The following is a 27,155-nucleotide window of genomic DNA, read 5'->3' as shown; positions in this document are numbered from 1 at the left end:
TAGATAGTTCTCGAGAAACCTTTTATTATATTGAGGAAATGTATTACAATACTTGGTTTTATTTCTACACTCATACATGTGTATAAAGAGAAGTTACTTGCAAATACTTTCAAGAGGACATTTGACATGTTTGTTGCCTACTTCCAATTCCAAAAAAATACAGAACTATTTAGTTTAATATTACCAATGTTTTGCCAAATGAAAAAGCTCAATCCAAAACCTCTTAGTTAGTATTGACTGGCAATAAAAATAAAAATTTTAATATTCCTGCAATGCCAAAAACATACAATTTTGTAAATTTTCATACAATTGCAGTGACAAATTAAGACTTGACACAAGGGTAAGCATAGGCCAAGAGTTTGCTCATAATTTTAATATTTACAATAATTTTGGTTACAAAAGATATTACAAAATGTGTTTCAAATATTATAATGCAAAACATGAAATTAGTGGCAAGACAAGTCTTAGAGCTTGATTGTCACAACACACGAAAAAAACACCATAAAACACATGTTTTTGGTCACAAATTCCAAAATTGCACAAATATTAAATTTTTATTGCCAGTTAGACAAAAGCATTAGGATTAGCCATTTCATTTGGCAAAGGATAATATTTTTCAATCCAAAACCAAAAGTACTGTATTTTTTCTGGAATCGTGAGTAGTTTAATTTGCATTTCTCACAATTCTGTATTTTTGTTAAATATATCCAATATGCATCAAATTGGAAGTTGTTTACTGTTCAGATCAGACACAACAATAATAATAACATTAATAATAATAGCAACAATAATAATAACCAAGATACATGTACATCACATAAACATGAGCTTGAATGCATTAAATGTGAAACCAAACGGTGGAGCAAGGAAACAAAAATATGGTAATGGTCCCTAACTGGATGCACATGTCACAGAGAAACACTTCAACAAGTTACTTGTATTGTACTGTACTTGATATTTACACTGTCTTCATCCCAATTATACGACATTAATACCAGCTATTATCGTAGCAAAAAAATGGACCATTATTGTCAGATCCCCTCATCATGTTGTTGATTCTGTATTTTGTCAGCAGTTCCCAAGCCATGGGTTGCGACCCTTTTTGGGGGTTGTGTGCCATTTGAACATGGGTCACAAGAATAACACTTACAGACACAACTGCTAGAAGCAAACATCATCCAATATGCATGCTATAGCAATTTGCCAATGCCAATTTTGCATGATTCACTTACATTTTTGCTGGTAGAGTTGACAGGAAACATTTTGTTGGACCAAATTCCCCAGTCAAGAGCTTCAATAGGTCCACCATGGATATCGGTAAGTGGCAGGTCACAGATATCGGTATGTGGCAAAACTATTCATTCTAGAATTGGGTCGCTTGTAAAAAGTTTGGGAACTGCTGGATTATGTTAAGGGAGATGTAAGAGACCCATCATGGTTATTGTACATATACATGTGGCCAAAATTGAGATTCGATTGACTTGACTGTATCCCACATTACAATATAAGTCGTTCACATTCACAAACCATGGTCTCCGCTCTCAAAAAGTTTGTTTTCACAAAGGCTGGCTCTAATATTTTTAATGATTATGTATTTTCGAGTGTTTATCTACCATTTGATATAATTAGGTTGTGTCATTTTCTTCTTGTAACAGGTGAAGTAAAACAAAACTGCAAACCGAGATTCATTCATGCATTGTACTGGGAAAAAATGGAGGGAGTGTTCACATTTATCTGTGGAAAAAAAACTTCAAGTCAAATACAACTGTTGGAGATGAAATAAGCATACAGCAACACATTGAACAAATTGTGTACATCTATATCAAAAGGATGTGATTGTCGGCTGCTACATGACTGTGTCCTTTTTACATAATACTAAGGAGTCGCAAGTGGGGGTCACTTCAAATCAGCTCTAAGTCACATGGTTTAGGGCTCATATTGAAATACCCTACCACGTTTTCACACAGAAAGAAGGCAGGATTCCCCTCGCTAAGCGCGCGCCTTAGGAAAGCTATATCAGGAAAGCGCGCTCCTAATTTAAGTCAGTGAAGTGGCTAATTGCAGTGTTATAATCACACAGGATTTTAACAAAGGCTAGCACAGGAAAGCTGCAGGATGGCGCACACCTTCCTGTGTAAGGGAATTTCAAAAGAGCCCTTAGGAATACAGAAAACATACTTAAACCATGTGACTTGGGGATGATTTGAAGTGACCTCCACTTGCGATGAGTCTGGGATTTATTCTTAGCTATTATGTATAAACAGACATGCAGCAGCCAACAAGTGCATCTTTTTGATAAGGATGTACACAAAAAAGAAAACATCTCCACCAAAGCAAACATCGCTTTTCAGCTAAGAGCAGATACGGACAGTAATCAAAAATGTTTTCCTCTGTGAACTGCAATGCATTACATCACTCTCAGTAGTGACCCTCTCCACTTCAACTTCCACAAACTAATCTTGTTTTATGTCCTTGATTACATGGATAGAAAACTAATCTTGTTTTATGTCCTTGATTACATAGATAGAATTTGACAGACTAGAACAATTATGACACTCATAACTGTCTCTATATGTGACATGATCTGATCCCTGGAGGCCAAAGGAGGCATTTTTTGAAAACTGAGTTAATATGATCATTTATGCAAACATTAGGCTATCATTATACTGAAGACACAAAAGTTCTAGCATACTTGGTTCTTAAGTTCGAAAGTTTTGCGATGTCTATTTTTTTATGCATTTCATTGTTTTTTACTCCATATTTTTGCTGTTATCTCAATTTTCAAATTTGCTGCCTTTGGCCTCCATGGACCAGATCGCGTCGCATAAGACTCCTATTACCATCGTAATAGTAGTATTACTACAAATAAAAAAATAAGGAAATCCAATTTTAAGATTAGTTGCTATAAGGGATAAGGAAAGAGCTGTGGGTCATGTCCGTTCACAAATTGGGGATACAAAGGTTGAATAACTAACTACTATGTTGGAGTGGATGGAGAGAAAACCTATCCTGACTGTCTCATATGTCTATGGTTCTTGGAATTGAAAGAAAACCTAGCCTGTAGGTCTCTAATGACTTACAAATTGAACCAAGACATTTTAGACACATTATGTCTTTTACTCAAAATTAATACCAAATACTTGATGTGAACCATTCCTACAAATCAAAAACATGTCAAAACATTGCTTACAAAATTGGATATGGCTGAAAAGACTGGTTGATATGTTTTAGAACAGCACAATATTTTTTTACTATGCATACCTTTGAAGATATATTATATAATATAACACAGGCTCTTTGCAAATGTGCAATTCTGAGAAATGAAACAATGGACTTCCATATTTGCACAGCATTGAACAAGGATTAAGAAAATTCAAATACTCCTCATTTAAGCACTATGTATACCACAACCAAAACACACTTAAAACTGAACTTTGACCAATTTTGAAAATTTTTCACCAAAGTGGCAGAAACACGCTCAACATTAAGTTTTTTGTTATGTTGCCCGAAAAATTTTGGGCCAAAATTTGACCTCACAGATGGCTTTGCCAAGTCTTTGCCATTCTAAATATGTATACTTTTATATACTTTAGACCAACAATTTAGAAGTTATGAGGCCCAAAAATGTCCATAATTCTAGAGTTAAGCCCAACCATTAGAACTTCCACCAATTTTCATGTGTATCGTTTAGAGTCCTTAATCTCAAAATGAGGTCTGTTGATATATTCCTGGTTTTATGGGAATGGATCATATGCATAGTATTTTTTCCAACTAGTTTGATCAAATTTCTTAGAATGTTTGAAAAATTCATGTAAACAGCACCTTACATGGTTATTATCAGGCTTCCTCACTAGATACCACTCAGTCTTATTTATATAATGTATAAAATGTGTAAGTGTCTACTTTTGCAATGGCTTAATTTCACAACTCGACATGAAAACAAGAATGCAAAATTACAAGAAAATGAATGATTACATTAAAGATGTTATTTTGTTATACATTCTGTAAAATAAGAAACTCAAACCCTTGAATTCAAGATCTGAAAATCCCGAAAATGTTTGCATAAAAATAATGGCATGCGGTAAAGAAGCCTCATAATGACTTTCTTTTTTACACATATTGAACTGGCCCATATTAATACAGGATGTGATCTGTTTACAATCATGTTAACAACAGGTTGTGGTATATATATGTGACCAGCTCCAACAAAACCCGGAACAAGTCGCCAGGCATGTTTTTGAGTTATAGGCCTTTAAAGTGTGCTGAGGCTTGTGGATCAATGTCTAGGCATTGTGCCTGTGCGTAGCGCACTATAAATCACTGCGCTTTTTTTTAAAGATGACATTCCCATAAAACAAATAAAATGTTTGAATTCTTAATTTCATGGTATATGACTGTGGGACTAAGTGGAAGTTCAAATCCTTGAAAATACTTATTAAAAACAGGTTTATTTAATCAATAAATAACAGTTGAACTTTGATAATCCCTATTCAATCCTGTGTAAGGCAGGACACTAATTGGCCCATTACTCAGAATAGCAATTTGGTAAAATAATCAAGGTATCTTTTACAAAATTATCCATATCTTGAAAAGTATTGATGCTATTTATAAAATTTTGGTATACCTGGTTTTGTCAGAGCGGGTCACATATTACTCTGGCAAAAATACAGCACTATCAAGTGTAGATCCTATCCTTGAATTTGAAAATCTATCTGAGAATAAGAGTGAACATTCAGTATTCAATCCTTAAAGGTCACACTGAAGAAAAAACCCAACTTTGTATGATGTTTTTTGTTACTGCAAAAATGAAGCTGAAAGACTTGAACAAAAACAGATTTCAAAATAACTGACTGTAGTCTGCTTTTTGGCAAGTATATTTTCCTTTTAAATGCTTGGACTCATCTGCCAAGAAAACATCCAAAATAAATCTTTTTGTCCAAATAAGTTAAGCTAAAAATATTGAATTAATTTAAAAAAAAAGTGAATTAGATCAAAATTGAATCTTCTAGCATATGTTGTTCTTAATATTGAAAATTAGTTATATATTATTTTGGGATGTCCTTCACATTATTTATACTCAATAATTTTTCAAACCAGTTTGGGATACAAATATACTGTATTTACTCTAATAAATGCCCGCTCCCTAATAAATGCCCCCTGTCCATAATATTGTTAATGAAATAGTGACCCAAACTGCAAAAATGTCCATGTCATATCATGAGAGTAAGTTTCCCACTGGACAAAACCTACTGTAAACTTCAATTTCCATCTAGTTCACTACCAAATTAAAGTAGAATTTTCATTTAAACAACTATTTTTGCATAAAAATGCACTCACAAATGCAATTACATGGTGATAATGTTCTGTATCCTACCAACAAAATTAGCCTGAACAATCGGACAATTTTCAAAATGGTGGAACCAGTTTGCCCATGAATGATTCAGCATATTGTGATTTTTTAGTCATATATTTGCTTCCAATAAACGCCCACCTTTTGGAAAATGCCACACCCTCAGGCATTTAATAGAGTAAATACAATATCAAGGATGTATAGAAACCACTACATACTACACAAAGCTTAGACCAAATAGGCTTAGATGATCAAAATAATATCAATTACTTGAATGTATTAATTTTGTTTTTGGTGACAGTTTGTGTCACACAATCTGTCATTTTTTCTGGTACTTATTATTGCTCATTTCACAGTTTATCATCAAACATTATGGACAAATAATGCACACACAAATTGTCAAAGATCAGAAGTTTTAAAAACATCAGATAATTTTGATATCTTGAATGCAATGTTTCCACTCTACAATTGAGTATTTGATTTAGATTTTGTAAAAGTATGAGCTTATTTGCTAAGTATCAAAAGTTTTGATGTCATGGAAAACATCAAACTTAGACCCTCACTGCACTTCAAGTTTCCATGCAATCAAGACCCCAACAATCGATCACAACTCCCACCATTTTGTATTTCCACTGTTATTTCAATCTGTCATGATTTGTTATACTTCAATTTAGAGTTAAGCTCAGCATGTCGTCGTCTATGCTATGGTTATGTGCAAAGTGTCAACCATAGCATATTAGCAGGGAAATAGTTAACCTAGATGCATCCCTAAGGTGAACAATTCTGTCCTGATACAACCAAGTTTGGCACTACATGTACCTCTGACATCACATGACATTGTGCATTAGGCTATCCCAGTTGACATTCATACACTCCCCATGGAAGACATGCCCTTAATCTCCCACACAGGGAGTGTGATTTTCAAATGGGATTATCAGAATGGGTGACTCCATTTGAAATCGACACTCCCTGTGTTAGAGATTAAGGCATGTCTTTCACAGGGGGTATATGGATTACAACTGGAACAGCCCATTATGGAACAAATCAGAAGATCACTGAAGCCCTACAAATGAAACTAGTTTTGTTAGGGAAGGAGAGAGTTAAAAATGTCAAGTATGCTTCTTGGATATTCTTATAACATCATTATTTTGATCCATTTACAGTTTTGTTAAACATGGGGAAGGAGGGGTTCACATTAGTACGGAAACTAGTTACAGTAACAGGGCTTAAGTATTTTGGAATGTTCCCTTAACATGAACCCGACTAATGACACATATTATAGTAACAAGCTAGGGGTTACAGAGAAGTTCTAGAACTTGACACTCCATAACGATGAACAGTATATGATTTTAAACTGGATGAACTAGTGACTTCTGATCTGGTTTCCCCATCTTGCATTACAAGTTTCTCAAGTTTTGGTCATGATAAGGAAAAATATATTAACTGCTGATCTAATTAGGATTTTCCCTCTATATATCGTGCATTCAATATCAATACATATAATTTCTTGGTCATGATTACACTGTAGTTGAGAAATCCATTGTGGATTGCAGCTTTTACTAAGTCCTTTATATTTTTTGTACATCCGTATCAAAAGGATTCACTTATTGGCTGCTACTTGTGTCTCTTTTTACACAATTGTTAGGAACAAATACCAGACTCATCTCAAATGAAGGTCACTTCAAATCATGCCCAAGTCACATGGTTTAGGAATATACAAAGGACATCCCTAAACCATGGAAATGTTTTGAAGAGACCTTCATTTGAGATGAGTCTGGTATTTATTCCTAGCTATTATGTAAAAGGAGACACATGTAGCAGCCAACAAGTGCATCGTTTTGATATGGATGTACACATTTATGCTGTTCTGTTCCACTCTTTTCTCTCCTCAGTACGCACTATGCTCAGTTCTTGGTCATGATTAAAGTGTAGCTCTTGAATAAGAGTAACAGGCAATATAATTGACATTAACACCAAGTGCCTTATCATACCCGGAGAGCTCATTTTAAGGTTTCTTGCATATCCATAAGCAAAAACTGTCACCTTAAATCACATTTCACATGAAGAAAAATGTCATTTGCATTGCCTCTATCTGTGGGACTGTTCTACTCAACTCTGTCCTTGTGTCTTGCATATAATCATTGAGTCCTTGGTCATGATATGATAGCTGCACTGTATCTAGGAACTAAGTGAATGCCATCCATACTTGCTGTTCGTTTTAATTCTGATAGAGTTGCATCCTGTGCCTTTTCCTCACATATTCTTGTGATTGCCTGTTCAACAGAAATGAAATGAAAAACACCATCAGATTGTAACATTCTTAATGAAGAGGTAAAGAGAAACACTGTTTAATCTATTAATAAGAGAATTTAAACCGAGCATACACAGGACAATGAAATAGAAGACTTAGAAAAGATTGAGCAGTTAAGGTCATAACAATACAGCTTTCATAATTCATAACTCTTTCCCAAGTAATTTGATACACGCACAAAATGAGAAGATTTATATTATTGGGACCAACTCAAGTTTTGCTGTTGTTGTTTTAACAAATAATATCATGTACAAATTAGGAACAAAAATATGCACATTTTAAGGCTTGGAAGAAACATCAAATCTCTAGAGTCATGAAGCATGCAGTCTGTGGTGGCATCAGATTTTTTTTTTGGGGGGGGGGGGCTGAAGTGAAAATATTTTTGGGTTGAAAAATCACAAGCTTTCACAAAAATTGGGTGATTATGTCCCAAATAATGGATATTCAGTAATTTTTTTGTCGAACACAGGGAAAGAAAAATTGAGGGAATGCCCTTCCTGTGGCACTGCCACTTCATGCAGTCAAAGATCATATTTTATCATAAGAGAAAAGAAAATATAGAGACAGATATGTGAAACTATAGGACTGACACACAACTATTTTTTTATCAATTTGCTACGATTCACAACTTTTAAACTCACTCAGCTATGTGAAAACTATCTTGCCAAGGGTACAACCATTCATGCACTGAAGGGTACAACCATTCATGCACTGCTGATAAGTGCCCTCAGGAAAGATGTACTTAAAAGGCTCAAATTTATAACATTACAAGCATGAAACTGCCATGCAACAACTTGTCCTGTGTGTTTACAACTCACAAGCTATATTCAAATACTGGAAACGTACCTCAAGTTTTTGTGCTCTTTCTTTACTGAGTGGTTCTAATGGAAACGACAAATCTTTAGCATCGGCAAGAGCTCGCAGATCAAAGTAATATTTAGCATATACACTGGAGGGAACGTTGATATTGAACTGCAGCATTTCCAAAAACTGGCGCTCTAGCTCATTCCTGTAATGAAATAGTCAAAAGAGGCTGTGTTAGCCTTGATATATTCTAGCTTGAGATATTGAAAATGTCATCCCACTTTTGCTTTAAGTTCCTTAGGGAATTAGTCGAAGGTGACATTTTCTAAATGTTAAGTCTGTTCTGTCTGTCATCAAAGTAACACATGTAAGTTGGTTCCCCTGTGGAGAACTGGCTGAGTGGGGTGGCCCAGTCAGTCTTTCCCATATCAAGTTGCTCCAAATCACTATATTTCCGTGCTCTACAGAAAATACATACCCAACCACCTTAACCCTACCTGTGGCAGAAGAGGTGCAAAACGAGACTGGCCAAATAAACTTTAATTAAAAAGCACACCTGCCCCACCCATTATCAATACCAATTTGGAATGTGTGTTGACCATTAGAACTCAAGTTACATTTATATTTATTTTTGTATCAATTATAAATTTGTTAAAGCTTACATGTCTTCTACGGTAAGATCCTTGAGTATCTGGCAGTAATCTACATTCCAGACAGCCTGGTCATCCCACACTTTGGAAGCCAATAATATTGCTCCAAGCACCATTCTTTTCCAATTTGATGGGGTTATGTCGATTTCAGCATATGTAAGTAATCTTTCTAAGTACACCTGTCAAAGATATTAATAATCACAACAGGTTACATTATCTTAGAGAACATAAAGCTTTTGGGAATGAAAAGGAGGAAGAGATCTGCATCATGTGTGTGAGTGTGATATAGATGTCTGTTTGTGATGCAAGAAAATACACAAGCTAACAGGTAAGGGAGCAAACCAAAATTTGATGACGTCTTGTGTCAACGAGCATCTTTTCTTGAGGAGGCTAACCCTTCCCACCCTCCCTCTAATGTAAGTGTGAAATGCTACAAATTCAAACCCAAAATATCAACTTTTACCATATTTGATCTATTTTTCACAACGTAATCCGACTTTTTGACCACTCCGCATAACAAAAGGATATTCGTTTATAGGACGTCATCAAACTTTTATTTTGCTCTCTAAAGGTGTAACAATAGCCAATATGGTCACATCATGCAGATCAAGTCAAAGCCAAACAATTTGAAACAAAATACAAATACAAACAACAATGGCACACGTATCTTTTAAGTAACATATCTTCTAATAATGATGAAGCACTGCTTAGCTTGTCTCTATTGTGCAATTACACAACTTTTATCCATCTATCATACACATTGTCAACACATAATTAGAAACAGACTCTATGTCCACTTACCAGAGTTACTATAGCACATTCTGCGGTGAGTTGGGCTGCATTAAATAACATCCTTATAAACCTATAGATATGCTTGTGTTCAGGGTTATATCTACCGTAGTCTTCAGGCACTGCGCCTTTCTGAGGGAAAACACAAAGTTTACATGTGGTTAAAACCAAATAACAACAATTTTGAAAAAGTACGGACACACACCTATACCATATTCCAACCGCAGCCAGCATTCGAAATAAGTGTTTATCCGCTTGTCCAAAAATTACAGCGGAAAGGCGTATTGAACCATGCACTTATCCAGCAGACTACCACACAATTTTACCTCCTAAAATCATGATTATGTAGTTGTTACACTTGTTCTCTGTGCTATAGGCAAAATATTAAATTCTCGATCATGAGAGCAAACTTGGGTACTCACAGATATTTGCGTCGAGCGTGCTACGCAAAGACCGGCGCAAACACAGCTTTTGAGAATTGACCAATCACACGATCGTTGCTAGGCAAGGTCAAGGTGCGATCGTGTTATTCTATGAAAAGTACGCTGACGCAGAAGGTTCATCCTCTCATGATCGAGAATTGGTTATTTTGCCTATAATATAATAGCTGAACCCGTCAGTATTTGTTAAATTAAGCCATGGTGCAATGAGCCCTTTACCTCAATGACTTGATGCAATGGCGGCCAATTCCCATACCATGGAGAACATACCTGTCTGCACTGCTAATAGCACACTGTGTATTGCTATTAAAAAGACGACATCTGAAATGATGTTTAATCAACATATCGAGGACCACAATGACGAATTTTTGGTGTCTATATTTTGAATGTACAATAGCGGATTTATCCCATAAATGCAATTGGCATGGAATTGTGACCTACTGCAGACCTCCGCAAACCAAGGATGGTGCTCGTAGGTTTAAATGTGAAAAGTGTTGTGTGTGTTGTGTCCTCATTTCCAGGCAAATACCAATGCTATAGTCTGTATACCTGCCTAGAGTCAGTAAAGTCTAAATCTATTCAAGATTTTCTCAAAAACTGTTAATTTTTGCAGGAATCTGTTATGCCAGTTGGATTCCTTGCACCATTTCCTTTCTGAAAATCTAAATTACTGACTCAAGGAAGGTATACAGACTATAGTTTGAAAATAATCGCCCACATATTTATCAATCATTTACAGACAAAGGCAGAGCAAAGAAAGCATTAAAGTCACTCTCACTTACAGTCAGTGGGTGGGTTTTTTCATCAAATATATCCATTTGTCTGTCCGACTCTCTGTTTTTGATATGATAATATATAGCCATGGCAACACTGAAAACAAATCAAATCATTCATTCAATTATTCATGTTTTTACATAATGCAGCAGCCTGTAAATTAAAGGCCAGATTTTTTTTATAATCTGTGTTTCTAACATACATTGAGATCTTCCACCATCAACTCTAGAACTACTAGGCCATTTTTTGTAACATGGACTACGAAAGGGTGGGTGTTGCAACCCCCCTATTTTTCCATTATAAAAACGTCATATATACCAAACATAGCTATGGGTCTCCTTTATCCAGTGACACCAAAAAAGTACAAACATTCACCACATAATGTCGCTATGATGTCATAATGTGAGGGAATTCTGGCTATGTACAAAAGTATAGGCAAAAAAGGAAATGACTATTTTCACATAACTAACAAGTAAAAAGTCACTCAGATTAAAGAATAACAGAACAGAAGTACACATTTTTAGTTTCCAATGGTTATTACAATGTCATATGCACCCACTTCATTTTGTGGTGAGATTATTGATGTTTTGTTTGATGTAGCCAGGCGAACACTTTCTATTCAACCAACTGCATATCATGTATAATAATAGCTCATTTATGAAGTAATTGTCATTGGAAAGTGTAGAAATACACTCCTCTAATCAAATCTCTATTATAGCCTTGTGACTTTGACGCATACTATGTACAGGATATACAAAGACAAATATCTCCCCACAATGTGATGTTTATTGTTTTCTACATGTATTTTGACTTTATTGACTGGCTCTATTTTAAGGACAAATACAGCGATGCATTTATCCATTACTTGGCTTTTTGAGATAGACAATTTATGGTTTCTGCCGGCCTGTCCGCAAATTATGCAATTCTCTATTATGGAGAAAAACATTTGTTTAAAATGATAAAATTCAGTTTTTTTTCCCTTGAGAGTTGAGACACAAAACTACAACTGCCCACTCCAAAGACAACACATTTCCCATCTAATAAAGGTCATTCATATAATCATTAACCATGTAAAAACAGAGCATCAATTTATGTATTGAACACAACCTATTGCAGGCATGAATGGGTATCACTGTATCCCTAGTGAGTTAGTATCTGGTTGACATTTACATAAGCCAGCCCAATAACCTCTCATCACTGGGCTCATCACTTAATGAGTGCTGTCATCATAAATCCATACACAAAATTGATAACACTTTACATGATAGGACAGGAATAAATGGGATATTCCAGTTGAGATCCATACATGGCATTAGCCAGAGGGGTGTCCAGGTGTCATTTGGACGCCATATGTTTTCTATTTGGACACCCTAAAATTCTGATTTTTATAATGGGAGTGAATAGGAGTGGACACCCTGATTTTGTAGAATAAGGTATTTTTGACAATTTTGGACACCCTAAAGACACCTCTCTGGCTAATGCCTTGGATCCATATACCCACTAAAATGACCAAATATGAGGTTATTTTGGTCAGACACCAACATACAGCAGAGATGCCAACATTAACATCCACAAAATAGGGAGGATTCAAACAAAAATAGGGAGGTTTCATAATTACATAAAACTTCTAGGGCACAAAATTTGTCAGAAATAGGGAGGGTTGCCAAATTTGGGTGTCAAAATGGACAAAAATGTTTGCAAAAATAGGGAGCCTCCCTCTAAAATAGGGAGGGTTAGCATCTATGATACAGGGGTCAACATTGAGGGGATGATTGTATGGACCATCCCCATTGCAAAATATTGGGGATGGTTATCCCCCCTCATCCCCCCGGGATCTACGCCTATGCATGTAACAATATGAACATACTTTTGAATCCACATTTAACTTGTGAACCATCACCAAAATGTACACATAGCCAAACAATCACAAATGGTCATCTTTTTTCATTAAACAACTCACCATTTTATAGTATTCTTTAAGTTAGGCTGTGTGACTGTACTATCATCTAAGAAAATTGTTGAACATGAGCTGGATCTACTCATTCTGCTTGACCGACTGTGGTTGAGATGAGCATTGTGTTTATGGTGATGAGAGGAGTGATGCCTGTGACTGGAGTCTTGTAAGGATTCTAGAAAAAGGGGAAAATAACAGCATCAATTTGACTTATTTAAAAAAATTATATATGCTTTAAAAAGTGTATATTAGGATGAATGTATGTATCCAGCATTCAAGGATCTTTTCCATAGAATATTAATTGCCATTCAATTGATCAGATTCATACTTACACATTACAGTATGTTGAAAATGCAATCCTAATTAGATATTTGGTCCTTGAAATATGATAATTTTTAGTGTTGCAACACATTATTATTTTTTATTCAGACAATTTGTTGGCTCCAAATATTTGCAGGTACGATGACTATGAAACCTATTTGCAGGTCAATGTCTAAAATAAAAATTTTGAAATAACATAACTGAGGAGCAGGAGGACAGAATAAACCAATCTACATGTATGATGTCAATGTGTTGTACCTTCATCTGACCTACTCCTATTCCAGAAAAATACAACACTCATTTTAGGGGATTAAAAAAAATATTATCCTGTTTTGCCAAATATAGCACAATCCTAATCCTTTAGTTAGTTTTAAATGGCAATAAAAGACAATTTTAATATTTAGCCAAATTTTGGAAATAAGGGCCAAAAACATTTTTTGCATGCTGTGAGCTGTGACAATCAAACCCAAAGACTAATTTCAAGACTTCAAGTTATGCATTTATAGCCTCTTAGTCTATACTCAAGATTTTACATGCTTAAGACTTGTGCCAAGTCTTAGAATTTTGTGACTTCAACTGTAAGAAAACAATGCTTTGCATGTTTTTTTGCCTGAATTCAGCTGTTTCCTTTGGCAAAAAAAAGATCACAGTTTTTTAATTCCAAAAAATTAGTGCTGTATTTTTCTGGAATCAGGAGTACAGGTGAACCACAACTCCTTTTTTCACCAACATGGTTAGCCATATCTTTTAGTTTCTTTTTCAACATTATGACACAATATTGGTTAAAGCCCACCAGCACTTGATTATCCTGGTGACTGTGTAGCAGAGCAAAATGCTCCCCATTTTGGACAATTTGCTACACACATTTCAGCTTGTAGAGCAATTTTTTATTATGTCAACATATCACCTAAATAATGTTGAGGGTTCGCATATCAAAGGTTGGCCATGTCAAAAATAAAGTTCGATGTCAAATAAGAAGTAAGGTTCACCATGCCGAATCTAACCTTAACCCTACACGTTACCCTCACCCTAATCCTACATGCAGTAGAATTAGAGAATAAAAGATAGGATTTTGTCTTTTTGCCTATCAATATCGTGTCATAATGGATGGGCTGGCCAATATTTTGAGTAGTGGATGCGGCGCAGCCGTATCCACTACGATAAAAATATTGGCCAGCCCATCCATTATGACACGATATTGATAGGCAAAAGACAAAATCCTATCTTTTATTCTCATTCTTATTCAGTTTTAATGTAATTTTTGCGAGAAAACAAGCCTTTTTTCATAAAAAAAATTGAGTTACTTTTGTGAGGACATCCCCGCTGTATTAAATGAACGAAACCATCACGAACATCTAAGCCGCCGAATCGCGTTCTTAGTTCTCGCACGTGTATTACGCGAACGCATTATCGCGCTATCATTGAGGAGCAACAAGCGTGCGCCCTGACTAATATCACTATCAAATATTGTGAGATATTATACACCAGAAAACCAATCAAAGTACGTGAATTCTTTACAAGACGCACCCATTGAATAAGAATATTTCATATTCGACATAGTGTGCCTTCTTTTCAACATAGCAAACCTTCCAACATAGCAGACTGATACCATATATATTTATGAATATTACTTTTAGATAATGTACAAATGTACATGCAATCCAATTAATAACCCAATTTGGATTCTTCCTGAAACCAGATGTTAATTCTATTGATACATGGAAAGGGTGTGGATACCACTGGTACCTATAATATGTATTGATTTCCTCTGCTTCCTGGGTTGAAAAATGACATAGCAGATAAGGCCTAAAAAAAAGATATGATTGCCTTTTCCCGACCGACCTTAAAAAAATCAAAAAATCGGTTGCTTCTTTTTTTCAAAGTGATAATGTAGCTTTTTTAACATTTGATGGAGTTCTCAGCACTAATATTGGTGAAATTTAGATCTTAAAAGGTGTATACCCAATATATTCACCTACATGTATACACAACAATGAATGCTGTATACTTAAAACAAATGCTATATTTTCTTGAACTGCATGAACATTTAGTCATACAGTTCATGTACATTCTGTTAAAATTGCCTCCGTATTTCTGACCAAGACCAAGAACTGTTAGCTGAAAATCTTACACAACAGCCCGCAAAACAGCCTGTGCCTGCAAACGAGCTAGAATTAATGATAATTGTAAGTGTTTCTCATTGACCAAAGAGTCCATGGCAAGCTGTAGATTATAGATACCACAGAATACTTTGGGATCTTAAAAAAATGATGGTAATGATGATGATTAATAATAAATAAGAAGAGACAAATGTGACATGATCAAGGGGGGAATGAAATGTGACATGATCAAGGGGGGAATGAGCCGGATGTCGCTAATATTGTTTTTGATATATTGATAAACTGTGTTCAAATTCTTTTGTTTTATATTGTTTTCAACCATTGATAAATTGCTCATAACTAAGTCACCAGATGTCCGATGTTGATGGGTTTGCATCAAAATGTAGCATTTGTAAACAGGCAGAAAATGATGTAAAAAACTTCTCATCAAAAATTGCCAACATGACTCATTCCCTTGATCATGTCACAAATGTATAGTAAAAAAACAAGCTCTATTTGAATAATGTAAATATTCATCACTGTTGTACTTGTCTATATCATAAATTTTTGTGGCAAAATATTTTTGATTTGCATTAATTTTTACATTATCCTTACCATTTCATGTGGCTTGGACAAAATTTGAACAATCATGAAAATATTTCTTAATTATAACAGCACAAGAAGCAAACCAGACATGTTTACAATTACTGCACTGTATTTTGTTTTTAAGCAAGTGCAACTGTTAAATGTGAACATTAATTACATAGAAAGTCTTCTGTTCTGGCCATGCATTGGTTATAGTTATCCATTATGATGATTCATAAAGCCAGGGCTTCACATAATGTATACAGTGAGATGAGACAATCAATCAAATCAATCAATATCAATAACTCAGTATTGACACTCAGTATTATTTTAACTAAATTGGTTTCAGATTTTGCCACACATTAGGCCGGGAAAATATATAAATGCGTTTTCCAGTCATGACTGACTCTTTCTCAACCTTCCTGACCTGAAATATTTTTGAGTGCTCGAACAAAAGTATTTTTTTAGGAATTTCAACTTCCAGACTGACTAACATAGACCCAGCTCAAACATATTCGTTCAAAATGTAAAAAACCTGCTGTAGGAGAATCGTTGTACATGTATATAGTTTCAAAAAGCCATAATATACGATTTCTATTCAATTTTAATTTTCTTATCTCTACTCGAAATGCTGAAATAATATTAGTAATAATAACTGTCAGGAAAGGTTTCTGTCCATTTTAAAAAGAAAATAATAAGGTATAGTGAAAGAAATCCCGCTGATATTTTGGCCGTTTAACATGAAGTTCCATGGGGTCTTAAAGGGAGTCTCTGGCAATCATATATGTTAGAAAAATAATTATCAAGCACAAATCACATGGTTTTATTTAAAACACTCATATTGACCATAAAAACAAATACAAACAGTAGGCTCTCAACACGCGATATTCAAAATTTCTGTGCCGAAATTGTCTAAGTGCATGACGTAATGGTTATTTGTGCTCAATTGTCGTCAGCCTTCATTGTATTAGTAGGACGTCATAGCACTCGACAATTTTGGTTTGAATATCGCGTGTTGAGAGACTGTATCAATACGTTTTTATGGCCAATATGAATTTTTTTCAAATAAATTCATGGGATTCGTGCTTGATAATTATTTTTCTTACATATAAGGCATAATGTTGTGATTGCCGGAGACTCCCTTTAATGTTTGAGTACAACATTATGTAAAAATTGCTGTTGACCTACAAACACAACACATTTGGCTGATTATAATATTTAGGCTACATAATACTAGGCTAGCATTGTTAGAAGCATGTTTAATTTAATGTTTCTTCAAATTTCTAATGCAAAGTTCTTGAAATGTTCCTTTAATACATTGTGATTGCTATGCCAGCTGTAGTCTAGAAAGTCTTTATCAAATACACTGTCTGGCTCAATTGACCCCTGACCTAACCAATTATAGTAGAAATTTCATTGGAATGAACAAAGCTGCTAACATTGTCACATTTTGTCCGCACACACTGTGTAATGAACGCTCGCGTGTGCGTAACATGGAAGTGAATCTAACATGCTGACTCACTTGTGATTGGTTAGTATTTGGTTAGTATCCAAGGTTGTGAGTTCGCATTGTATTTTGAAGTACGGTTGTGGTCGGATCAGCTGTTGGCAGCTGTTCAATCAAATTTTTACTATAGAAGTTCTCTGCCAATAAGTTCAGCCAGAAGTTATTCAGTGAACAACACAAAAGTAGGGTAGCTCATAACCTTCAAGTTATTTTAAGGTAATAATATTTTCATAAACATGCCAATTCATTATGATTCATGGGAATAGTGCCTGTCTGATCCTAATGAAAGACAAATATTTTACCACAATAAAATGATTTTCTGACCAGACAAGTCATTTTTTCAACAGCATGTCCGTGGAATTCAAAATATATTTTTGTAAAATACATTGTATACATGTATGACCATCAGGTCAAGTCTTCCTGCCAGGACACATGTTACCAGCAACACAAAACATTCGTGTCAGTCCAGCCTATATTGACCAAACCATTATTTGTTATGTGTACAGTATACATACACATGTATACATCAACTGGGCCAAGTGACATATTCAGGAAATACAAAATTTTAAACTACAGTTATAAGTGAATAAGTAATTTAATTAAAATCACAGGAAAGCATTGAGATGTTGAATATCAATTTTGGAATTTGTCCCATCAATTGCTTTTGTGTCAAATGTGATTCAAATTTGGTTAATGGGTTGAGCTTTCGATCCTAGCAGGATCTTTATCAAAGGCAGAGTAATGTGGTTTGCTGTTTAGTGTTTCACATTTTCAGGGTCAGAATTTCGGCGAGAATCTGAGAATCAATTCTCCCAAAGATTCTCGTATACAGATTTGCATGAATCCTAGTTGATTCTTGCTAACTGTTATAAATTACACAGAAGTTGATTTGCAAGATCAAATGATTCCTGCAAATTTATTCTGCAAGAATCAATATTGATTCTCGCACTGCAAAACAAAATTCTGACCCTGCTTTTTTATAAATTTCCTTTGACCTTGTTTTGCTTAAGTTTCCTTTTTATCAAGTTGGTATTAGTGCTGTTGCTGTTACGTATTTTCTGATTTTGATGTCGATATTAAAGTTTGAGTGATTTTCATGAATTTCATCATGACGAGACACTGCAATTTGGCAGTTATCATGCAGGCCTATTTCAACAAAGCTCGGATATTTTGTTTGATATTTGAATTGATATAATAGCTAAAATTCTTGAAAAACCACAATAAACATTTTACTTTCTAATTTTGGGGGGGGTAGCAAAGTACTTTTGTAATTTTGAAAGATTGTCAGCAACACAATCAATACATGTATGTATAATAATGTGATGTGATGAAGTAAAATCAGTGGGAAGTCGGATATATTGATTTTCAGTCAGATAAAGCCAAACAAAGACAATAATTTCTTTTGTTGCATATTGTTCTGGAAACACTTCAACTGTTCATACCTGTATCTTTGAAACTGCCAGTAAATGTTCAATTTTAATGGGGGTTTCTGCAAAATGTAGCTTTACAAATATGCTTTATACAATCATGTAAAAAAATTAAAATTGAATATGCCTGACTTCAGACTGATTTTGCTTGATCACACCACACATGTTTTGTCTTCTAATCTATAGCCCAGCTTCAATCAAAATTCACGTTTGTAAATTAGGCTTATTGTTATTAATTTAGTATGTTATTATTAGCCAAGATTCAGAATACTTTGATTCAAAGGGTTTTCTGCTAGGATTTACAATTTGTACTTCTATGTTAATAAACATGTATATTTTTATATTTTTGCACCAAAGGACATTTTGCGTCAACAAGTTTATTTTATTTTTTGCCCCGAACATCATTTTATTTGCATCAACAAATCATGAAAGAGTGTTGTTGACAAAAGCCCTTGTCAAAGATAGCACAAGATGCATCTGGCTAAAACATGTTTGTTGTTTCACAGATTACCCTGTGTAGCACATTGTTATCAATGGAACTCACCAATAAAACTTCCATAAATTGTATACTCTTATCTAATAAGGACCCTGGCCAGGTGCATATTAGTTCCAATACAGTATACATGATTACATGTAGGTTGCAATTACTTACCATTAAAAATTTGTGATTTACTAAGGAAGAGCGTACTTGTGCCGGGGTGAAGCGATGGGTCTTGACTATCTTCTGAAATTATCATGATAAAATATTATTATAATGGCATCCTTATCCTGCCAACTGTTTAGTTTCATATAAATTGATCCATCAAATCAATCCATCAGGCAAAAAAATCAATCAACAAATAAGTAGACAACTAAGTTATAAAACAAAAGTAGTTTTGCAATAACATACCTGTAGATAAAAATATGAAAATAAATGCATGGAATAATAAGCGATATCATTAATTCAGAACAGAGTGCATTATGGGTAATATCTAACCATGTCTTATCAATTGATAACCCTGTGTGAATGAATTGCGACTGGTACATGATTTTATAATTACAACATTGGCAGTTCTAACCAGGCCTATCCAATACTTTGTGTGCTTGGTGCTGTGAAGTCCAAGCAATGTGCAAGAGTACACAAATACATCATGCATATATGTACAAAGCATTTTTGACAAAGTGCAAAGTTACCCAACATTGAAAGTTTTGAAATACTGTGTGACCTGTGAGCTATTTATCCCACTTTGATATTACCCACAATGCAAATGTTCTGTTCTGAATCACTATCTCTTATTGTGTGTGAATTTGTCAAACAAGCAATTAGACTAGAGACCAAAGTTTTCTGTTTTACTGGTAAAGAAAACAGAATGTTTTGGTGGAAAACCTGTATGTCATAACTTTTTGGAGAAGACTTTGTCAGACTAATTAATGTCATTTTGCTTTGCCTTCTAAAAACATTCCAAAATCATGCTAACAATAACGGTCTGTCAATGTTGAGTGGGGTGCAATTTTGCAATTTGAAAACTGTTGGAAACTGTTATTGCAATTCACAAAAACGTAATTCGCCTTTTAGGAAACAGAAAACTTTTGTCTCTGAAGTAGATGATTTATACTTTTTCCTGTTTACAATACTTTTTCCTGTTTACAATTTGATTACTCTTTACTGAAATCTGGATTGATTAAATTTGATTAAATAACATTGAAAAATATTCCTGATGATTATTTGATTTAACCAACTATGATTTACCTTCTACAAAATGTTCTCTATCCATTATATGTTGCAATGAAGCGGTCAATCCACCTTCCTCGATTCCTGTCAGAGACCCATCTGCACGAGCATATGTCCCTTTCCGCGAGTCCGAGTCTGGTACTGGCAATCGACTTCTCTCACTCGGGGACTTGCATGAAAAACATCCACAAGATGTGCTATTCCCCATGTTACAAATGAGATGGTGCACCCATGCAATAGCACTATCAACACACATGTGGGTCTTAATAATTCAGAGTTTTATCACAGATAGGAGAATTTGCTGCACTGATATCCTTCAGTCAACCTATTTCTAGTTCAGGATTTGGTTGACCATCCTCACATTACTGCACAGTACAGAAAAGGCCCTGCTGTTGTTTGCAAAGCTTGTATGTTACATCAGTTGCTGTGATTCTCTTGTTTGGTTTGAAACACCTTATAATGGTATGCAATGTTGAATGGCATGCAATCTGATCTGGAATGAAAAGGACAGAGAGCAAAGATATAGACAATAAAACATTTATTCCATATTTCCATTGGGCAAAAAAAAAGTTTTGAGTCTCAAATATTTTGTCTGTGTGGGGTAGTGTACCGTGTCTTTGTTTTTAGCCTGCTTTTTTCTTGTTTTTTTGCCACTATGCATCCACTTTTTTAATAAATAAAAACCTGTAAAAAAGGCACAAAGCATAGGGCTACACACTAGGATGGCTTTCACATACCATACATCAAATATGTACATTTTAGAGACAAACCTTTTGTTTTGGCCTTGTCTTAGACCAACAAAAATCTATAAAAAAAAAAAGCTTAAACCCCAACCCTAAATCTTTACAACAACAACAACAACAAAAGCACATTTTTATAGCGCCTTACGCGTACACCTCAAGGCGCTGAACAAAGAAAGATAAACCAATACATTACTAAAAAACCCTTAATACCTTAAATCGTACAGTTTACACAGAAATATATATGAAATATACACTGGCAATAATTAAAAGCAAACAAGATAATTTGTTAAAACCTGCAGCAGAATATATACAAAGCAGGATCCAATGTCAGTGTTCAAATGATGAAGATTGCACAAAATATCAAATTAAAATAAATCATCGGCCAACAGAAATGTCTTCAGAGCCGATTTGAACTGAGATATTAATTGCACGGATGTGAGTGGGCAGCTGATTCCATAATTTTGGCGCTGAAACCGAAAAGGCATGATTGCCATATGTATACGTGCGAATAGGAAACAAAACTATTGCAAAATAATTCTGCGTAGAGGATCATGTGTAGTAAAGTCACTGGGTGGGTGCTTATAACGAATACGGTACATAACTTTTGTACAGTGTGTAGTTATTTTTTGAGAAAAATGCAATATTAGTCACAAAATTTATCACGGGGTGAGTACCACATTAACTCGCAATAATTACAAAAGGAAAAGCAAATTGGTGTTTCCTATGCAGAAAAAATTGGCTGGAACTGTAAGGCTGTGTACAAACCAATAGGGATTTTGCAAGGGTGTCCCCTTTGACAGACGCGAGAAATGTACCGGCAAGTGATATAGATAGAAGCCCAACCAACTTCACCAAGTTAATAGGAATCAAGTCAGGACCCAAACCATGGTCATGAATGTAAGAATTAAATAATTTACTTTATGCTGGTTTCATACTTTCCTGTCGCTTGCCGCTTTGAAGATGATTTTATTTACTTCACTGCGCTGTCCAGGGTCTTAGCTAGAAATTGAGGGTTGCCCGTCATTTGAATAAAATTGCCTGTCCTAATTTGACCTTTAAAACATTTACCAGACGCTCTATAGCCCATTGGGGTTCAAAGAGTTCAAATAATGTGCTGATATGGCCTTGTTCTACAAATTGGGTCTACTAAAAGGTCAATTAGCTTCTCAAAACATACAATTTATAATATAGCATCTGTCAAAGGCCCATGCTTTTGCCCGTCCCAGGAGCAAACTCGCCGTCAAAAATGACGGCCAGACGGGTGCCTAGCTAAGACCCTGGCGCTGTCGCACCAAAAATGCTAGCAGTGACCTGTGGCAAACCGATATATTGATTAGTCACTTCACGGCTTTGTTGCAGCGGCAGCACCGTTTTACTTGATAACTCTAGCTTCAAATTTGCACACCACAGTTACGGATTACAGGGTTCAAAAAATTTGTGTAGCAGTTTTAATCAGGATACTTCCATATTAAAGTACTAATAAAAAGTGCTATACAAATGCAAAATTGGGAAGCAAACTGTTATGCGATACAGCCGAATTTGAACCCTGACGCATTCGATGCTAGAGTGCTTTGCTATCGTTTTTCGGTCAGTCAACTGTATCTTTTGAGCAAGATTTGCCTATTTTGGACAGTCTAAAATTTTGCTGAAGTGTAATTTTAGCAACATTTTTGATGCACTCGCCTGTCGTGATTTGATCGATAAAATCTATCTTATGCACGACGACACAATAGTTACTGTGTGCATAAGATAGATCTTGCTGGTATTACAAAACATGTCTGAATACCGTTGACACTTTTGTAATGCTTTTAAAACCATTTTTCCAAATGTCCCTTTTGGCTACAATTTTCCTGGACTAACATAATGTATCTTTGGATTCACGCTTGCTTAGAGAAAACACATCTTTGAAGTACATTCTGAGAAGTTTTTGGTCCCAGCAGTGCAATGGTCCAACGAGTGATCATGCGGCATGCCCGATTTACTGTCACCAACCACACGCTAGAGATGACCTTATTAATTCCCTGATAACCTTTTTAAATAGGTTTGTCCGGGTCATAATCATCACTTTTTTATATCCGTTTAATGATGGTAATTAACTCAGAGGTCAAGTTAAACATCTTTGGTAATTAGTGACATTTTAAAAATTGTTATTGTTAATTTGTTTGTTACAGGGTTTGTTAGTAGTTTTTCTATAGATTTGTAGTTTTTAAATTCTTGTTTCACTTGTATTTTGATTATACCTTTTGTTGATATCAATAAAGATTCTATTCTACGGATTGAACTCTGCCCTCTAGCATGTCGAGAGTTCAGGATTGGCAAAGCAGCGACATAGTAGCCCAAGAGAACGACTTTTGAAGATTTTCCAGTTCCACACAACAATTTCATGTCCAATAGACACCAATTGATGGTTTTAAGAAATTGAGCAACTTTTCAACTTCGGCTAAAAGGCGACATATTGTTTCGCTATCCCGTAGAATTTAAAATTCTATGACAGAAACTAATACATGCATGATTCTATGAATTTAAAAAAAAAAAGGGCAACTTTTCCAATTATTTGACCCTCGATTTGGGCAAACATTTTTGGCAACCCTGCTAGAGGTCAGTGGATGCATAAGGCCAAGGAAAGTCAATTTTGAGTTTCCGTCACCCGCCCTCACTTCATTTTCTTACCCTCACTTGAATTCATTATTGTGATTTTCCAAAAATACCGATAAAAACTGGTTATATTTGCAAAAAATTATGAATATCTCTTTATTTTTGTGGAAAAATCAAAATCAAAACATGCATTTTGCTGTCAACCTTGCAGACTCTTTTTTTTTAGTACTTTTGAATCTCATTTGGGCTAAACATCCATCTTCAAGTGAGTGAGCGGCAAATAACAACACATTTTACATGCGTGTTGGTCATATAATGAAAGGCAGAAAAATAATGAATAATGAAACGGAGAGCCAAAATGCGATTTCAGATTTTTGGCCTGTTTTTAAGCTTACCTCCTGTGTGTTTGTCTATTGCAGAGATACGAAAATTCAGCTCTTGTCAAATTCATATTTAGAATTGTGTTTGTGGTAGTTTTTGATAGTTATTATACATTTAAAAATGATTGCATGGCTCTGCACAAGGTATATTTTTGTAAATATTTGTATTTGATGACCAGTCCGGTCGTCCGAGATGTCGAGTGTTGAAAATACGGCAGAGAAAAATTTGTCATGTCGTATGCGTGTGAATTTGGCTTCAAAATTTCACTATTCTGCTAGAAGTTGTACAGAGATCTTATAATATTGTGTAAATAATTTTGTCAGGAACAAAATAAGGTATTACATACCGTCCATGAGTAAATATTCAGGACAAAATTCAGGTTTTCTTGCGTGTTTACAGAATTTTGGATTTGTCAATTTGAAAATTCCCGCCATCAGTCGCTCATGCGACGTAAACAAGTTTTCCTAAAATTGTAAATTTCCTTAAAAACGACTTTTGTTGATCAAACTTTGGATTATTTAAGATGTAATTGTTTAAGGGGGTACTACACCCCTGCCCAATTTTGTGTCTATTTTTGCATTTTTCTCAAAATTTATAGCGCATTGGTGCCAAGTAAGATATGTATATTATAGGGGCAAGGCCAAGGGCTACAACTACTGCACTGGAAATTTTATTTCAGCAAAAACAACAGTTGTGGGGTTACAGTCAAAATGAAGGAAAACCAGTATTTGATCAATAAATCAATAACTACTTGTCTTGAGTTGCTGAATTTTCAGTGCAGTAGTTGTAGTCCTTGCCCCTATAATATACATATCTTACTTGTATCAAATGCGCTATAATTTTTGAGAAAAATGCAAAAATAGGCACTAAACTGGCCAGGGTGTAGTACCCCTTAAGGATGTAGAATTTTAAGATATTTTGAGTAGGCCTATTGTAATGTTTTACATGGTCAAAAAGGGGGTCATCAGTTTAATTTCTGATTTAAAAACACTTAACAGTCATGACAGTTGTTCTAGTTATTAGATTGCTGAATTTCGAAAGTGAGCGCCTGACGCGGAGTGACTGCGCGATATCCATAGTAACGGAGCTTACGCTTTGAACGCAGCCGCCAAAAGGTTCCATGAACGCGTTCAGGAGAGTATAAAAGACCATGCACGAGTCAGCACGACGCAAGAAATTTACTTGAGTAGTACAACTACACAAGCGGTATGATGATTGTCATGAATTGAAGCGTCACACCACTCAAGCTGCAAGTGCAAGCGGCGGAAAGTATGAAACCAGCATAAGTATTGAGCATGCATATATTGAAACTGAAGTCCTGTGGCTGTCAATTAGTGTCATGCCATTCATGCAAGGGTAAAAAAAAAAAAAATACAAAAAATTGGCAAAGCTCTGCACTAAATGCCTAATAATTGCATTGACGGGTGCAGTGTCAAACTCACACAGGACAGGACGGTCAATAATTAATTAAACGTTGGTTTATAATACGCTAAACCACCAGCTATTTATAATTTTTACTTACAGCAAACAGGGTCTTGTTTAGAAGTGGTAAATAAGTTGCAAACTTCACTGAATTTCTAGTCTTACCAACATTCAACAATGAAAGCTTCGCCCTAAAATAATAGAAACCCGTGGAGCTGCGAAGACATGTTTGGTGTCGAAAATTCTTCAATCAAAAGTGTTTCTATAAAAGTTTACATGCCATATAACTTTCTTTTCTTTTTTAGGCAAAATTTGGATCAAATTAATTAAATAACATTAAATTAGCTACATTTTTTCTATTTTTTATCCCAATTTAATGTATAGTAGATTTATCGACTGAAACATATCACTAAAAGCATCAATTAAATATTTCCATGGTATAAAACACTGGCCAATGACGTCTCATTGCATAAAAATTCCTTTAAAAGGAGTGTCGTCCTGACGGAGATTTACGCCCGGAATAGGGAGTGTTCAGAAATACTTGGGGGGGGGGGGAGGGAGGCTGGAAAATATGTTGGGGGTCATAAAATTTTTGGAGTTCTGAATAGTTGGGGTTATAAAAGTTTTGGGTGTGTGTCACAAACACTTAGGGGGGGCTTGATGCAAAAAGGGGGGCCCTGATAAATTTTGACCCTCCTAAGGGGGGCCTGAAAAAAATGACAACAAATTTTCCTGGGAAAATTGAGTTTATATGCTTTTCTATGGGGTTGACCCATAATTATTTTCATGCCAAAAAGCGGGGGGGGCCGGGGCTGAAATATTTGAGGTCTGTAAAAGGGGGGGGCAAAAATATTTTTGCGATGAAATTTTTTTTCATCATGCCCCCCTAACAAGTGTTTGTGAACGGTCCCTAAAACCAGAACAAACGTAGGCCTACATGGCAGATCATTAAAATCGTTCAATACTCCACTGTAACTTAAATTTTGAGCTATGTGTCAGAATACAAATACTGACTGTCTCAGTATGAGTGTGATGGTCGAAATATAATCACGAGATGAAAGATGGATTGTTCCATTCCACGAGCCGGAACGGCGAGTGGAATGGAACAAGTTTACCAATTATATTTCGACCATTAGGCCCTACACGAATTTAAGACAGTTAATATTTGTTTTATATCACTCATACATAAATTCTATGACTAAAATACTATTTAAGGTAGGAAATACATTTTTTCATCATCATAACACCATATTTTGCCGTGATATACTTAACATTTTGAGGTCCACCCCATA

General features: G+C 35.2%; 1 protein-coding gene across 3 annotated transcripts; it reads right to left on the bottom strand.

Moving 5' to 3' along the window:
* LOC140155037 (cyclin-Y-like) lies at nt 1–26,101 on the bottom strand. Of its 3 annotated transcripts, none has more exons than XM_072177715.1 (9): nt 25,964–26,101; nt 20,741–21,215; nt 19,664–19,735; nt 13,079–13,247; nt 11,127–11,214; nt 9,917–10,036; nt 9,128–9,294; nt 8,508–8,670; nt 1–7,623 (listed from the first exon to the last, which is right to left on the bottom strand). In XM_072177715.1, the coding sequence occupies exons 2-9, from the start codon at nt 20,976–20,978 to the stop codon at nt 7,504–7,506; spliced, it is 1,137 nt and encodes a 378-aa protein (XP_072033816.1). In that variant the 5' UTR covers nt 20,979–21,215; nt 25,964–26,101; the 3' UTR covers nt 1–7,503. The 3 variants fall into 3 exon arrangements, with proteins under 3 accessions (XP_072033816.1, XP_072033817.1, XP_072033818.1); XM_072177716.1 differs by having other exon boundaries at nt 20,741–21,210; XM_072177717.1 differs by having other exon boundaries at nt 26,029–26,096.
* Between the last annotated feature and the right edge of the window lie 1,054 nt (nt 26,102–27,155).

The sequence above is a fragment of the Amphiura filiformis genome, chromosome 6 (genome assembly GCF_039555335.1).
Source record: "Amphiura filiformis chromosome 6, Afil_fr2py, whole genome shotgun sequence".
NCBI lineage: Eukaryota > Metazoa > Echinodermata > Ophiuroidea > Amphilepidida > Amphiuridae > Amphiura > Amphiura filiformis.
Note: the sequence above shows the minus strand (reverse complement) of the source record. Positions and strands in the feature narration are given on the sequence as shown.

Bases quoted from the DNA above. Each gene is read 5' to 3' on its own strand.
- LOC140155037 (XM_072177715.1), bottom strand. From the start codon at position 20,978: ATGTGTGTTGATAGTGCTATTGCATGGGTGCACCATCTCATTTGTAAC. The intron at 13,248-19,663 runs GTAAGTAATTGC...CCCTTTTTCTAG, and splicing joins TAAATCACAAATTTTTAATG to AATCCTTACAAGACTCCAGT. The intron at 7,624-8,507 runs GTACGTTTCCAG...TCTGTTGAACAG, and splicing joins AAAGAGCACAAAAACTTGAG to GCAATCACAAGAATATGTGA.